Below are 17147 nucleotides of genomic sequence, written 5' to 3'. Positions count from 1 at the left end.
GTAATAAGGCCAAATTTATTTTTATTTTTGGCTTAAAGAAGGAGAGAGTTTGGTGAATTTCCTACTAAAAAAGGGGGATAAAACTGAATACAGTGTTTATTTGATGAAGAAGTCATAACACAACAGCAAAAAAAGAAAAACAAGGAGATCTATTTCCAAGTATCACTATTATGCTTTCAGATTGAAGTAATCTTAGGTAACTGTAAAAAGTTTTTAGAATTCCTGCTAATCGGATAAAATTTGTGTAATGTTTTGGTATGGGAATATTTTAAGCTCAAGCATGTTATCTAGGTGAGGAAAAAGATAGGATGATTTAACAACTGTGCTTCTGCTTGGTCGCTCAGCCCTGTCCAACTCTTTGTGACCCCATGGACTGTAGCCTGCCAGGCTCCTCTGTCCATGGGGATTCTCCACGCCAGAATACTGGAGTGGGTTGGCATGCCCTTCCCCAGGGGATCTTCCCAACTCAGGGAACGAACACAGGTCTCCCACATTCCAAGTGGATTGTTTACCATCTGAGTCACCATGGAAGCCCAAGAATACTGGAGTGGGTAGCCTATCCCTTTTCCAGGGGAACTTTCTGACTCAGGAATCAAACTGGGATCTCCTACACTGCCGGCAGACTCTTTACCAGCTGAGCTACCAGGGAAGCTCCCCAAATAACCAATGCAACTGATTTTTAAACACGCCCAATATTCAAATTGTATTTTAAACAGCATTTAGCTATTTTTATCTTTAAATTTAGTAGAATACATTTTCTAATGTTAGCGGCTCTCTTGCCTACCTGTGGAATCTGAGTTGCAGCCCTTCACTGTATCCCCTCCTATTGTCACAGATAACAAAGCCACAACAAATACTGAAGTAGAGCTAAAAAAAATGCAAGAACGTCTAGTAATGGTGGTGCAGTAGTCTTGAGAACCATCTGCAGATAACAATTATTCAATCTAAACAAAAAATTAAAAATATTTATAGGCACTGGAAAACATCTAAAAGAGAGCATAAGCCAGAAGTACTATTGCTCTTAAAAAGTTACAACTAGAAAGTGTACAGTTGTGGGATTAGGGTTTACCCCCAACCTCCCATGATGACAGTGAGGAAGAATGAAAGGAAGAGTTACAGGCTAGAGATGAAAGACAGAAAAATATAAGAGGAAATGAAGGGGGAGATCTGGAAGTGAATCAACTACAGAAGGTTGAGACACAAAATCTGAGAATAAATTCTACCCAAACATCTGGCTGACTGCTAAACTCTGAATGCATGAAAAGACTCCAGTGAAGTAATGTGGCAGAGACCAAAAAGAAATATACTTTTGAAAGACAGTGCTATAATGGATATAAAGTTCTGAGTTTCTTAAACTGAGTTTATTTCTCAAATGTACATAGCTCAAACAGCAGAAAGCTGAAGTCTTACTGGTTTAAGGTGTTAGGAAACAGCTTGAGTCTGGTAGAGGAATGGAAATTAATGGGGAATATCTAGGTGTAAGGGAACCAGAGACTGTACCCCCAAATCTCAACATTATCTCTGCCCAAACATTTAGTCTGTCAAGTCATACTCATGTAGGGCAGACAGGAGAGAATTAGGCTAAAAGAGCAGCATATGGAAATCCTAAAAAGTGAACAGAGATATCAGCTGCTACACAATACAGCAGAGACAAATTTGCAGTTGAGTCCTAGGTGACACAATGGTAAAGAACCCAGCTATCAGTGAAGGAGATGTGGGTTCAATCCCTGGGTCGGGAATATCCATGGAGTAAGAAATGGCAACCCACTCCAGTATTCTTGACAGGAAAATTCCATGGACAATGGAGTCTAGCGGGCTACAGTCCATGGGGCTGTAAAGAGTCGGACACGACTGAGCATGCACACACACAAATCAGAAGTTAACTGCCCACTAGAGTAAAAACCCAACAATCCAAAACAAAGCAAAACCCAAATCCACAAATGGAACCCCAACAATCCTCAGCACAACAGAATCCAGAGTTGTTAGCCAGCAAAAATACTGGGAAAATGTGACCCATATTTGAGGGAAAAATCCAGTTAGTAGAAACTGGCTCCATGTGGCCCAGATGTTGGGAAGACCTCAAAGTAGTTTTTGTGACCATATTCAAAGAATTAAAGGAAAACATGGTCTTCTTGAGTGCTCAGACAGGGAGTCTCTGGAAACTATAAAACAAAATCCAAATGGAAATTCTAGAGTAAGTATAACGACTAATAATTCTATTGACAGAGCAACAGAAATTACCACTTTGAAGAACAAAAACCAAAATCATTTAAGAAAAATGAATAGTCTCAGAGATGTACGGGACAACATGAAGTAGTTCTACACGCCTTGTAACTGGCAATCCAGAAAGAGGAGAAAAACGGCAGAAAAAGGAATAATGTAAAAGCAAGTTAAAAACCTTAAACACGAAAGGATTTTGAACTTTAAACAGGAAATTAACCCTAAAGAATGTTACGATAATATCATTTATGAAATAAAATACCTCTCAAAACCATCGCTCTGTTCTTATCAGAGAGAAAATCACCAAAACTATAAAGGTTCCTCATAGCAGTTTAGTTGATTTAAAATTTTAAAACTAGAGTAAAACATTAATCAGCTGTTTGTTTATAATGGTTTCTGAATTATACTATCTTATGTTTAACTTTAGTCATCAACATCTGTGGTCAGATATACCATTTAGCTCAATGCTTTGAGTCCATGGTTTCTGGAAAAGAATTTCTAAATTTAGAAAGCTAGTTCAAAGGAATGGAAGCTAGACAGACCTCTTCTGGGCTTATTTTTGTGATACTCAGAGAGAAGCTATGCTTTCTAAATCTCCTCTTATTACTGGTATTAAACATTGGCTTATGGGCAGTATAAAAAAAATGGTCTGAAGCATACAGCAACCAGATGGAGAACATTGAAAAAAACTACATAAGAAATCACCTAGAGCAGAAGATGTTTGTTACTTTCCCGCTCCCCAAATGAAAAGGCAACAAACCAAAGCCATTAACAAGTGCACACAAGGTGTCTGCAGCAGGGGGTTACAAGAGCTTCTGGCGCACTATGTGAAGGTCACTAAAGGGTGTTTACAGTGAATGATGTAGCACAATTTATATCTGCCTTTTCCATTTGTTTTATATTATATCCTGAAAAAAAAAAAAAAAAAAAAACTACTCTGGGAGGAAAAGTATCTCCTACTTTTAACATCCCTCAGTTCCTAAGTTTTCTACTCACTGCACCATTCAGATCTAAGTTCTTACCTGTAATCCCTTCCCATGATTCTGTACTTAAGCATTTGGGACTATAATTTTGGTAATATTTATGATGTTAAAGGGAAAAGTTAAGAACTATTCAAGTCAGTACACAAAAATCGAGGAATATTAGGAAATTAAATGTTAATATGTAACACAGGAAGCATCTAGTCATGTGAGCATTCAGATTACAATCTTTAGTGTCTCTTATTTTCTAAAGTAAAACTTGTGACCAAGACAAGCACTGCACTATTATTAACGAATTAACATCCACTGCAATATTTACTATTTGATTGGTTCTTAATCTTATCTAAAAGCAGAGGGTTGTTATGACGTGTTAAAATTAAACCTGGAAATGTCTTCTCTCAGTTATTTTGCTAGTCTTGCACTTTTTATTATCAGTGAAACCTAAGAAAAGAATGGAGGTTTTAAGTGTTAAATTTTATATTATTTTTTCATTTAAGGGAAACATGATACATGTTTCCCTTAAATACATGATAACCCCAACCTCAGTTATGTACATTAGTCTTGCTCAGATGATTGTTAGTAATTCTGTATACCTGTGAGTTTTTACTATTTGAAAAATACTGCAATTGCTGGCTTTTCACTAAATTGCTGTCGGATTGAAATTAAATTTTAAAGTCTAAGATCAGGAAGCAATGATTAATTGGCCTATGCAAAAAATATATTTTTATGGGTTTAAGCAAGTCAGTATATACTGGAGAATCAGAAAAACAAAAATGGATATAATTTTTTTATATTTTCAGTTTTACCAAAAACTGAAAGTAATGGGTTGAACTGTGTTCCCTCCAAAGTCCTAACCCCTGGTACCTGTGAACATGATGTTATTTGAAAATTGGACCTTTGCAGATATAATCAAGCTGAGATGAGGTCACACCGGATTACGGTAGGCCCTACATCCACTAACTTGGTATTGTATGAAAAAGGAAGAAGAGATTTGAATGCAGAGGAAACAGACAAGAATGTGAAGATGTAAAGAAAGAAGACTGAGGCAAAGATTGAAGTGAGGGCATCTATAAGCCAAAGGATGCCAAGGGTTACCGGGATACACCAGAAGCTAAAGAAAAGGCAGGAAGGATTCTTCCCTAGAGCCTTTAGAAAGAGGATGGCCCTGCCGACACCCAGAATTGTGAAAGAATACATTTCTGTTGTTTTTAAGCCACTCAGTCTGTGGTGCTTTCCTCTAGCAGCCCTAGGAAATGAATACACTAATGCACAAGTTGCAATTTAGATTTGAACCTGCTTTTGAAATTAAGGGAGACGATTCATATCTCCTAGGTTACAGGTATCCAGTGCATTGGGAAAAGAATAGGTAATTCTCTAGGGAACTGATTTGCTCAAAATCATCCTGGATAATTTTTTCTAACATTTGTCTGAGTTTACCTCAAGAGGATAAGATAATATATTTAAAGAAGAAAAGGTTACTGTTGTTGCTGAACTGAACAATGTGCTGATTAGGTAAACTTCAAAATACTTAGCCCCAAGAAACAACTCTAAATTTGTTTAATAAAGCAAATTAAACTTCACATAGAAAAATCACATTACTAGAGCAATAAGGTTTTCAAAAGGACACAAAGGAAGTTGTTGATTTTAAATGAACTTTAATGTGAAAAAGTTAATTAAAGGTTTCAAAGACTTGACTCCTAACTTGAGGGGGATGGGTAAGGGAGTTACTTCTTTTTTCCAGTTTCAGTGGCATTAAAGTCATACTATCAATAACTAAACTTTTATTCTCTGAATTTGTAAAGTTTAGGCATTTTAAATTTCCAAAGTAAATGTAACTGTATACAATTTACAGGTTAACTATTCCTACAAACATAAATTCTAAGGAAAACTTACCTTATTTTTGTTATTATCTTGTAACAAGCATTTATTAAATGTCTAAATGCCAAACACTGCTAGGCAAGAGAATTCAAAGATACATAGGGTTTAGCTCCATTCTGACGACAAGGTAGACAATAAAAATGAGACATGTTCTATAGAGATATGAAGAAAATAAAGCAGCTTAGTCAAAGATTCAGCCTAGAGAATGGAGGGAAACTTTAGATAGAGAATCGACATTTGAACAAACTCTTTGATAAGCAGGAATTTCTCAGACGAAAGGGGATGGTAGAGATAGAAGAGAAATTCCAGGGAAATAGGAAAAAAGATAAGGAATTCTGAACAGACTTGACATTTCCAGGGCTGCTTGGAAATTTTCTTATGGCTAAAGCATAAGGTAAATAACACCAAATATTGAGAGATGAGGCTGAAGAAAAGTTAAAGAATTTAGACTTTGAGTCCCAGTTCAAAAGGACACTAAATGCACTTTTCAAACTGAGAGTTCCATGAGATACAAGACCTTATAGGAAACTGCTACAGTAACCCAGGAAAGACATGCTGAGGGTCTGGCCTAAGGCCATGTCAGTGCAACAGGGGAACAGACTGGATTTCAGACTCATTTCTGGAATCAAACCATGATGCTCTACAAATAAGGGAGAGAGAAGAATCAAAGATGGCACTGAGGCTTCTGGTGAAGGGATCTGAGCTGATCAACAAAGAAATGGAATACAAATTCAGGCAGGCAGGAGAGAGAGCTAAGTGGTGAAAGATGAAGGGAATAAGATGTTAGTTTAAGTTGAAGATACCTACAAGACAAGAAGAAAAGTCTCCAGTAATGACAATACTCGGTATTTATATTTTTACTGTATCTTAAATACTTTTACATACACTCTCCTGGTTGACAGAACAACCCAGTGAGATAGGCATTTCACAGATAAGAAAACCAAGGCTCAGAAGGTGAGGTGACTTGTTGCAGGCAACTCAGCTAGTTGGCTACCAGTCTAGAACCAGAAAAGAAACATCAGACTCCTATCTAGTCCAGTGAGCCTTCAGAGGTCACTCCATGCCATAGATAAATTATTCCAATTGTCAATGATGTCTTAAGATTTTGCTGTTCCCTGCTGATTTTATTTAATCATTGTTGAGTCCAAAATCACCAAGTCCACCCTGGAACTTGGCGTTATGGCAATACCCAGATTAAAAAAATTTAGTTAGTGAGAATCATGTTGTTGGAAAAAAATCTTAATACTGTTAAGTGTTAGAAGGTCTTTCAGTTATTCTGATGGAAGTATTCTATGATAGTTTCCCAAAGTAACTGCCAGAAAAACATTACATTTTTTAAGGGTTTCATGGCCTACTTGGGTTTCCCTGGTGGCTTGGCAGTAAAAAAATCTGACTGCCAATGCAGGAGATGCAGGTTCAACTGCTGGGTCAGGAAAATCCCCCAGAGAAGGAAATGGCAATCCACTCCAGTATTCTTGCCTGGGAAATCCCATGGACAGAGGAGTCCATGGAGTCACAAAGAGTTGGATACGTCTTAGTAACTAAACAACAAATGGCCTAATTAATTTGGGAATTAACTGCTTTAGATAGTTTTATATAGATTGCTTTATTGCACAATTTTACAAAGCCTTTAATATTCTAACATATACTGAACATTTCTAGGAGTGTAATTAAGGATACAGTTTTTCCAAAATATACTTGACCACTGAACATGTGGAATCTTAGCTCACTAACCAGGGACTGAACCCAGGCCCTCAGCAGTGACAGCATGGAGTCCTAACCACTGGACCACCAAGGCATTCCCTCCCCCAGACCTTTAGAGTATCTTATGGGACTAGCAGTCCATAGAATACACTTTGAAAATACTGTGCAATAAAATTATTTAAGCAACATACCAACAAATAGAAATGAAAGACAGTAAACACAAATAGTACATTAGTGCTGAGGGAAGGCAGAATAAAAAGGAGTGATGACAATTTATGGAGTTAACTGGGCAAAATTTTCTGCCCAATATACTGTTAATTTTGCAATGAAATTTAGGCAGTAATACAAACAAGGAATACAGGTGTTTACCAGTAGAAATCTTTTAAGTTGCTGATAGATGCAATTATAAAACAAAAAATTCAATACCATAACTTAAAAATTTTTTTAATTTAATTGCCTATATTTGGGGGAGTAAATAATTAATTTCTCTTATACTATTAAGATAACTTCATTACAGTCTCAGGTAAAAAAAAATCCCATTATTAGAGATGCCATTATGAAGAAAGGTCTATATAATAAACTTGTGTGCAAATGACCCATTCTGAGACTATGGTTTGTCATTCTTTACAAAGAATGATTTTATACACCAAATGCTTCTTCTTGATTATCCTCTTAAAATAATCATCCTATACTACTAAAGACCATAACTTGTATTCTGTTTGCAGCTAGAACAGAGAGCTAAGAGCTTCATAACTCTGCCTGGTGATTAAGTTCTTCAACTTCCTCAGTCCTTTCCTGATTCAAACTGTCCTGCTTAAGAAATCTAACTGAACTCCAAGTTCCCGAAATGTAGAGACACCTGGGAAGGATGAGAGTTCCTTCAGTTTACTAAATTTAGAGGCTTTCTATTCATTCGTTGATTCATTATAGAGAGCCCATTTCTTCATGTACTCCTGCAAACTATAAATCTGATTTCCAGTAATACATGCTCCATAACAACATGATATTAAATTTTTCTTTAATGAAACATTCTTTTAAAAGCTAAAGAAATAATAATAGTATTAATGCATATCATATTTTGTCTTCATGGGGCTAGTTCATTACAGATAAATAAAATATCTTTATTATCTCATTCGTTATTTAAATTTTTTGAGAAAACTTGATGTTTTTTAGGATATATTATCCATAATCCAAAGCAGACATCATTAGTTACTTAAGATATTTAAAAGTAAATCACTAAGTTACACTATTGAATTATACAAACTAATGTTCCCCCTTTCCCTAGTTAATTTCAGTGCATAATAGGAAAAGGGGAAAAAAGCAAAATCCTTTCTGTCAGTACTTTTTAAATTGAGTATTCTGAACTATAATCAAATGGGAAATTTTTTACTAGGATTACTATAGTTTACTGTATCTAAACTAATAAGAAGTAGTTTTTATAGACATAGTTGCAAACTTAAGCTACGAAAATTAGGTGATTAATCTTCTCCATTACTTTGGCATTATCCAACATGTGGTCCCTTATCTAAGTCCCTGAATCTGCTGAGGTCCCAGGATGGAGACTAGGATGCACAAACCCAAGATTGTTTCCAAACAACTGGCCATGAAAGCAAGAAGTACACAAGATAAAAATATCTGATGACTGCTTTAAAATTCACAATTAAAACTGGAGAAAATATGTCACTCTTTTGCAAATTCATATATATTTGCTGAACTAGAAAAAAGAAAACAGATATAGACATACTCATGAGCACTCACATAATGGTTCACAAATAAACTGGTAAAAAACTGTATCACACTTGAATATTTTATAAGTAGAAGAAAGAGTTTTCTTACCTTCAGAAGTTCGAAGTAATGTAGACAGTGGTAAACAGGGGCTAGAAGTAGCCTGGGTAAAACATATTGAACAGCTTCTTTGAAACCTTCGCCTATTGACTAGAAAACAAAGTGATTTAATTTTTAAGTTTACTTTCCAGGCATCTTATATCTTGATCTAAAAATTACTATATACCTGCAAATAGAGTGCTGCTCCAGGCTTTGATAACTGACTAAGGAAACGATCATGAAATCCAGGTCGTAGAATATCTCGAGCATATGATTCATATGGATCAAATGCCAGTTCCTTAGAAAATAAAAAAGGTAAAACATAAATAATCTTTCTCTACGGTAAAGAATAAATAACCCACCTCCATAAACACAGAAAGATTATATTATGAGCACTTCTATCACTGCACAATTACATTACATATTTCTTTTAAAGCCTCAAAGCAAAATTATATAGCTATTAATTTTACTAGAGTAAACCTAATATTCTCAAGTAAGAAAGAAAATGAATTTTTTTCTGATGAGTAATGGGATTCTAGCATGTTATGACACCTCCCATGAAAGGATTCTAGTAGAGTATTATGAACAAACATATGGGGGGATTTGGGATCTGGAAAATGAAATTTAGCCTGAATAATAAAGAGCATAGATATCTATAACCATATAAAGTATAAAAATTTAGAATACTGATGCCAAGCATTTATTTTCTCATGATTACTTCTTAGAGGTAGACTTACTTTCACATCCTGCAAGCTGAAAGTAAACTGTTTGTATCACCTAAAATCCACTGTTACAGTTTTCACAAAACAATTAAATAATTTAATTCAAATTGCCAAAAAATTTTACCATCATCAATCATTAATAAACTAAACAATTCTAAAGGTTATAATTACTAGCTCTGGTGAATCCTGAAGAAAAAAAGTGAGCAGGTATTGTGATTTTTCTCAGGAGGTAGGATCTCCACTCTCCTCCATCCTGTGCCCTATTCTAGGTAAAAATAAAAACACAAAACCTCCAAACTATTATGAAAATAGTGTTGTAGATTCTAGCAAGAGCTCAATTTTATGAAGGGTAATTCTAGAAAGAGGAGGAAGAGGACATCTAGTGGAGGACTGCAAAAGAAGTTAGGAGTGAATGACAGAAAATATGATATTTATTTTAACTTACCCTGCTATTTATCAGACTTATTTTTTTAAGGAAAGATATATATGTACACATATAGGTCTTTTATCTAGCAACTGTATTGAACCTACCTAATAGTTATAACACTATACATTTTCTTGGATTTGCTATGTAGAAAATTATGCTGATTACAAATAGAACACTTTTATTTCTTCTTTTCCTATCTTTTGGCTAGTATCTCTATTAGAGTGCTCAATATAAGTAGTGAGTGGCATTCTCCTACAGCTTAGTCATTAAATATATCTTCTATAGGTTTCCGATAGATATCCTTTACTAGATTAAGAAAGGTCCCTTCTATTCCTACTTTGGCCAACATTTTAGTTTTCAATTAGCAATAATCGTGCCTCGGATAAACCTCATTGGCTATGATACTGCCACTGCACAAAGCTTGGCCAACATTTTAAAGAAATTTCTGAATGACCTTAACATTCTATGCTTTTTCTTATTTGTTGAGATTTTAATGTTAATGTGAAATGTTATATTAATTTTTTAAAAACGTCAATCATTTAAGATATATCATAAAATATATCCTAAGATATATCATACTGGACACAGTGTTTTAGAGTATAAACAGGTTCATATTTTTCTTATTCTTTCCCAGTTTTAATAATATATGTATATAATCCTAAAACCGAGTCACTTTTTGTGTCTCCATTTTTGATCTTCCTTATGAATCTATTTTAATATTTTGTTAACAAAAATCTTGCATATGTTTATTGGGCTTACTTCTGAATACCCTGTGGTTTTAAGACTCATCCACCATATTCACCTGATCTCTTGCCAACCAACTATCACTTCTTCAAGCAGCTTGACAACTTTTTGCAGGGAAAATATACTTCTACAATCAGCAGGAGACAAAAAATACTTTTTAAGAGTTCATGGAATCCTGAGCATGGGTTTTTATGCTACAGGAATACACAAACTTATTTCTCATTGGCAAAAATGTGCTCATTGTAATGGTTCCTATTTTGGTTAATAAAGATGTGCCTGAGCCTAGTTATAATGATTTAAAATTCATGGTCCAAAACAGCAATTAACGTTTGCACCAACCTAGTATTTCTGAGTCTCTGTTTTGGGTATATGTCTTATAAGGGCTTCCCTGGTAGCTCAGCTGGTAAAGAATCCGCCTGCAATGCAGGAGGACCCTGGTTCGATTCCTGGTTTGGGAAGATCCGCTAGAGAAGGGACAGGCTCCCCACTCCAGTCTTCCTGGGCTTCTCTGGTGGCTCAGATGGTAAGAACCCATCTGCAATGTGGGAGACCTGGGTTTGATCTCTAGGAGGCTACCCACTCCAGTATTCTGGCCTCGAGAATTCCATGGACTATATAGTCCATAGGGTCGCACAGAGTCAGACACAACTTGAGTGACTTTCACTTTCACTTATAAGCTGCATAAAACAGACCTTAAAAAAATTAAGTACTTTCTTTAAATAGGCAAGTTTCAGCAGCTTGCGCGTACTGAGTTACTGATGTAGTAGTGTGACGTAGTTGGATTTATTTGTATCATACTACACAGTCGGCCCTCTGTATCTGTCTTCCACATCTGCTGATACAGAAGGCTAACTGTACTATACCATTTTATATGAAGTTACTTGAACATCCACAGATTCTGATATTGGAAAGGGGATTCCTGAAACCAATTCCCCATGAATACTGAAGGATGACTGTATTTTGTTTTCATTATCACTGCTTTCTTTGCTTCATTATTTTTTCCTATTATCGTAGAAATGATTAAAAATTGTTTCTATACTTTTGTGCACTGTTATAGGTAGTATTTCTATTATTTGGTGATTTTCCTAAATGTTTTAAAAATCAAATACAGTTTGCTATTATTTATAATTTTTTTTCTAAATTTTAAAGAGAGTTTAAAGTTGTTTAAACTTTACATTCTCTGTCCCTGGTACCAGGTTTTCCCTGATAGCTCAGCTGGTAAAGCTGCAATGCAGGAGACTCCGGTTTGATTCCTGAGTCAGGAAGATCCCCTGAAGGGATAGACTACCCACTCCAGTATTCTTGAGCTTCCCTGGTGGCTCAGATGGTAAAGAATACACCTGCAATGCAGGAGACCTCGGTTCAACCCCTAGGTTGGGCAGATCCCACGGAGAAGGGAACGGCTACCTACTCCAGTATTCTTGCCTGGAGAATTACATGGACAGAGGAGCCTGGTGGGCTACAGTCCATGGGGTCGCAAAGAGTTGGACATGACTAAGTGACTTTCACTTCGATGGGTTTTCACTTTCAAACTTGTTTAGTTTTTCTTATCCTCTGAAGGTAAGCCCGTATTATGCACTGAGAAGTTTAGTTCACTCTTCAAGTTAAAAACAAAAAAGCAGTTTGGTTTAAAAATATGCAATAGCTTATAAAATTTACTACTATGTTTCCTACCATTAGTTCTTGTATTCCTTGACTTTTCTCTGAGTAGAACTTTCCCTCTGGCTGAAGAACATCCTTGTTTTTGAGTCTAGTTATGTATATTCCTTTTTTCTTTTTATATTTTGTGACTTTTATGTAGTTAAAGCAACACTGAGGGGCTGTAGTGAAGCTTAAACTCAGCATTATTATTTTATCTGAAAGTCTTAATTTGTTTTATAAACTCAACCCTGAGTTATAATAAAAGATATAGTTGATTTTAGAATAAGAACAAAACAAGAGCTAGAAATTTCAGAATGACAATCAATGCTAACTTGTATATTTTAGCAGCTGAAGTATCAAGAAGGTTACCATTTTTCTACTCCTGTGATCATCATCTAAGCCTTAGACTTGATTTTCCTATTCTAAATAATAATGCACTTGTTTAGTTGCTAAGTCATGTCTGACTCTTTTGCGATCACATACACTGTAGCCCACCAGGCTCCTCTGTCCATGGGAGTTCCCAGGCAAGAATACTGGAGTGGGCTGCTATTCCCTTCTCCAGAGGATCTTCCTGACCTGGGGACTGAACCCGGGTCTCCTGCAGTGGCAGGCAGATTCTTTATCACCATTCCACTAGGTCCTGGACTTCATTTTCCTCTTTCTAAATAATAATGCACAGTTATCACATATTAAGTAGCTGTATGAAGGTGGCTAGCTAAATACTTCAGGTAGGTTATTTAACTTTCACAAAATCCTGAGTCCTATTATTATCCTTATTTTACAAATATAGATAGGGAGGTTTAGAGATGTGAAGTAAATTGCCCATGGTTATATATAACTAATAAGTAGAAGAGTTGAGATTGAAACATAAGTAGCCTGACCTCAAGCCCAAGTTCTGTGGCCTCTTCATTGCTAAGATAGCCAATTAAGTGTGAGCTGTGGGATCTGAAAACAGCTTTGGGATCTGCTTGTTTTTATAATGGAAAAGAGACTACTTTTTCTAAGTTTTATGAAATAATGGCAACAAATGCTGACGGTGACCCTTTGAAGAAGGGGCAATACCGCTGAGTAGCCAGCAGTTAATGTCTATGTTAGCTGGAAATAAGAATTCAGATTCCAATTTTTACTCAAATGTATTTGAATTAAATCTAGGCCTTTGAACTGCATTTAGGCCTTCTAAATTCAGAAATTTCTGGTGTATAATTAAAGTACTTACCTCTGCTAAGTCTTCAAAGCAGCTTCCTACTAATGGATGGGGACTGCCTTCATCTGTCATTTCCACAGTATCTTCTATATGGCCCAGTAATTTTACACTAAGTTCATGTATATCCACTATACGACTAAATATATTTTCTACATCCTGTTGGGAAGAAAAACATATTAATTCAGTTAGGTTGTATAATAAAAAAATTATTTTGAGCCAATAAGTCATTTTATAATCATGAAATTTTAAATGGCAGATATAGTGAAAAATTTTAACAACTTTACAAACATAAGTAAAAGACAAAGAATTCCTTTTGCAATGAAGTACAATTTGTAGGTACATTGCTCTAGGTCACTGGTTCTCAAACTTTCTGGTCTCAAGATTCCTTCATACTCTTAAAAATTATTGAAAACTCTTATTTGTTTACTATATTAGAAATTATTTACTATTGCCATTTACTACACTTACCATATTAGACATTAAAACCAAGAAAATTATAAAACATTTAATTCATTTAAAAACAACAATAAATAGCACTTTTATGAAAAGTAGCTAGTTTCTCTAAAACAACCAAAAATCTTAGTGAGGAGAATGGTACTGCTTTACATTTTCTAACACAATCTCTAATACCTAGCTTAACTGCAGATAGCTGGCTTTTCATGTATATTTCTGCATTCTATCTGTTGTGATACACTGCTTTGGTTAAAGCATATGAGGAAAATCTAACTTTAAAAGACACGTAGTTGGAAAAGAGAGGACTATTTTAATAGTCTATTCAAACAATTGTGGATACTCTCCTTTTCCTGCATAGCTATTTTTATGGAGCTACAAGTTACATATCATAAAATTCACTCTTAAAGTATACTATTCAACGGTTTTCACATATTCACAAATGATTCAAATCAATCATTACTACCATCAAATTCTAGAAAATCATCATCCCCCCCCCCACCCCAAGAAACTGTATCTGTTAGCAGCACTCCCCATTCTTCCCTTGCACACCCACTCCCAGCCTCTGGCAACTACTGATCCACTTTCTATCTCTATGGATTTGTCTATTCTGGACACTGCATATATATGGAGTGATTATCTTTTTACAGTATTACACAAGTCAATATGTAGCTTCTTAAAGGTTAGTTGCAAGGTAGAATCTGAAATTATATAAACTTTGTATCGTTAAAATCCACTGGTCTATTTTGAACTTTGAATGGATGTTTTGCCCAAGTGTGATTTTGCAGTGGAATTGCTAGGTAGTATGAGTAAACTCTGGGAGTTGGTGATGGACAGGGAGGCCTGGCGTGCTGCGACTCATGGGGTCGCAAAGAGTTGGACACGACTGAGCGACTGAACTGAACTGAACTGAAGGCTAATTTATGGTTAATGTTATATGAAATTACCAAATTAAAAAAAAAAAAATTACCAAATTATTTTCCTAACTATTTAAACCAGCTTACATTCTCACAGGTAATGTGGGAATTTTACATTTCCCAAAAGCAGTTGCTCCACATTCTTTTCAACATCCAGTACTGTCAGTCTTTTTAATTCTAGCTTTTCTAATGAGTATCCAGTAGTGTCTCATAATGCTCTTAATTTGCATTTTCCTATGATTATTAAGATGTGTGGGAGTTTGGCTCAGATGGTAAAGAATTGCCTGCAATGCAAGAGACCAGGAATCCCTGGGTCAGGAAGATCCGCTGGAGAAGGGAATGGCAACCCTCTCCAGTATTCGTGCTTGGGAAATCCCATGGACAGAAGAGCCTGGCAGGCTACAGTCCATGGGGTCACAAAGGGTCGGACACAACTAAATGATTAACACCATGACTACTGATGTTGGTCATCCTTTGACATGCTTTCTGATCACTGTTGTATCTTCTTTTATAAAGTGTTCAAATTTTTTGCCCATTTAAAAGTATCAAGCTGTTTTTCTCATTACTGAATTGCTGAAGTTCTTTATATATTCTGAATACAATCCTTTGTTAGATTTATGTATTTGAAATAGCTTCCACCAATATATGGCTTATGTTCTTATTTTTCTGACAATGCTTTTTGAAGAGCAAAAGTTTTTTTTGTCTTAATGCAGTCTAGCATATTAATTTTTAATTTTTATAGTTCTTGATTTTTTTGTGTCCTAAGAATATCTTTGCCTACTCTTTATCTCTCTCTCTTTTTAAACAACTTCATTAAAATATTATTTATAGGCAATGCAATTCATCCATTGAAAGTAAACAATTAAATGGTTTATTTACAGATTTGTACAACTCATAATTTACTCCTTTATTTTTTTAATGTTCACTCATTGTCATAACAATGACTGAACATCAGTCTCAGCCTCTGTTGTGAGCACCACATCTCCATCATTCATCCATGACTATGTAGGTACAGTTTTAGAAATTACTAGGATGCAACTTCCTTAGACAATCTCAGCTATTCTTCTTTAGTACTTCTCCAGGACCCAGTCAGGCTGGTTTGATTACTACTGTGAGATCAGTAATCCCTTCTCTAATTTTCAGTTATTGGCTCCTTCCTTTGCACTCCCCAAAATACTGCTGTCAAACTTCTGCTATGGTAATTCGTACTGTATCGCAATTTAACGTTGACATCTCTGTCTTGACTAGATTGTACTTGAGAAAAGTAAATAGCTTTTGATTTATCTTTGAATCTCCACTGCCAAGTATGGCATCTAACAATATAGGCAGCACTGATGCAGTGTTCATTCAATGCAAATGAGTCAAACACAGAAATCTTCCACCTAAACAAGAGGCTTTATTCTCTGGAATTTGTGGAAGATTCTGTGAATTCATTTATAGTTACATAATCAGTCTAGCTTAGATTTTGTCTTTTAATTTCTGGTGTTTAATTTATCAAAACTGCTGTAGCAGGGGGAGGGGAGAGAGGATCAAAAGGAAGCAGATATATGTATAATTATGGCTGATCTGTACTGCTGTGTGGCAAAAACCAACATAACATCATAAAGCAGTTGTCCTCAAAATTAAAAAATAAATTAAAACTGTTGTAGCAACTTTATTTGTGACCACAGTCATGATAAATTAAACCCCACAACTTTTAAAAAATGGACCAATTAGCAGTCATGAACTATACAAATTCAAATTTGAGTGGTCATGTAAAATTAACAACACATGTAATGATATACATTCACACAAATGATACTTACATTAGCTGAAAACAATTTTGAATTGGAGACAAAGGGCTCTCTAAAAACTTTTATAATTAAATTAAGTTCCCTTATGTATTGTCGAATTTCTGCCATAAATGCTTTTACCAAGTCATAGTAAGTCTGCTCTCCTGAGGTGGAAGGCTCTTCATCAGTTAAAGATAATATATTTATATCTTCCACATCTTGATGAAACATATCCATCAATACCTGCATAGTCAGAAATATAAAAAAACTACAATAAAATATGAATCTATAGTCAAATTTGAAGTTAAACAAAATCTGCTATTTGAACACAGTTCTTGCCTGACAGTAAACAGACGCACAGTGACCTCTCCTTGGACAGAATGCTACTGCTCCCTCGGCAGCTTCTCCGAGACAGAATCTCACATCAGGCATCACAAGCTGCCTCCTCTCAGTTCTCTGTCAATACTAGTATCTATCTGTCTGTCTCTCTTGTTAATCTACTACTGCTAATTTGTTGCCATATCTTGTCTTGGATTTCTGTTCGTTTCCTCTGTTTCATACCCCTGGCATCACCATTTCATTCCAGAGCCTCACATAACTCATATTTGAATAACTCCCAGGTTTCTTGGTGATTGATCAAAATAAGTCTCACTTTTTCCCCAAG

General features: G+C 35.5%; 1 protein-coding gene and 1 pseudogene across 4 annotated transcripts in view; both read right to left on the bottom strand.

Moving 5' to 3' along the window:
* Positions 1-17147, bottom strand: part of SOS1 (SOS Ras/Rac guanine nucleotide exchange factor 1) — a 129490-nt gene that overhangs the window by 50152 nt on the left and 62191 nt on the right. For all 4 annotated transcript variants that reach the window (XM_043918184.1, XM_043918185.1, XM_043918188.1 and 1 more), the window contains 4 exons: positions 16517-16726; positions 13357-13500; positions 8794-8904; positions 8619-8717 (listed from right to left, as the gene is read on the bottom strand). In XM_043918184.1, the coding sequence (XP_043774119.1) occupies positions 8619-8717; positions 8794-8904; positions 13357-13500; positions 16517-16726 (564 nt within the window). The remainder of the gene's footprint in view (positions 1-8618; positions 8718-8793; positions 8905-13356; positions 13501-16516; positions 16727-17147) is intronic.
* LOC122704207 lies at positions 10047-10177 on the bottom strand (annotated as a pseudogene).

This window comes from Cervus elaphus, chromosome 11 (genome assembly GCF_910594005.1).
Source record: "Cervus elaphus chromosome 11, mCerEla1.1, whole genome shotgun sequence".
In the NCBI taxonomy this organism is placed as follows: Eukaryota; Metazoa; Chordata; class Mammalia; order Artiodactyla; family Cervidae; genus Cervus; species Cervus elaphus.
This window is presented reverse-complemented; position numbering and strand designations above follow the sequence as displayed.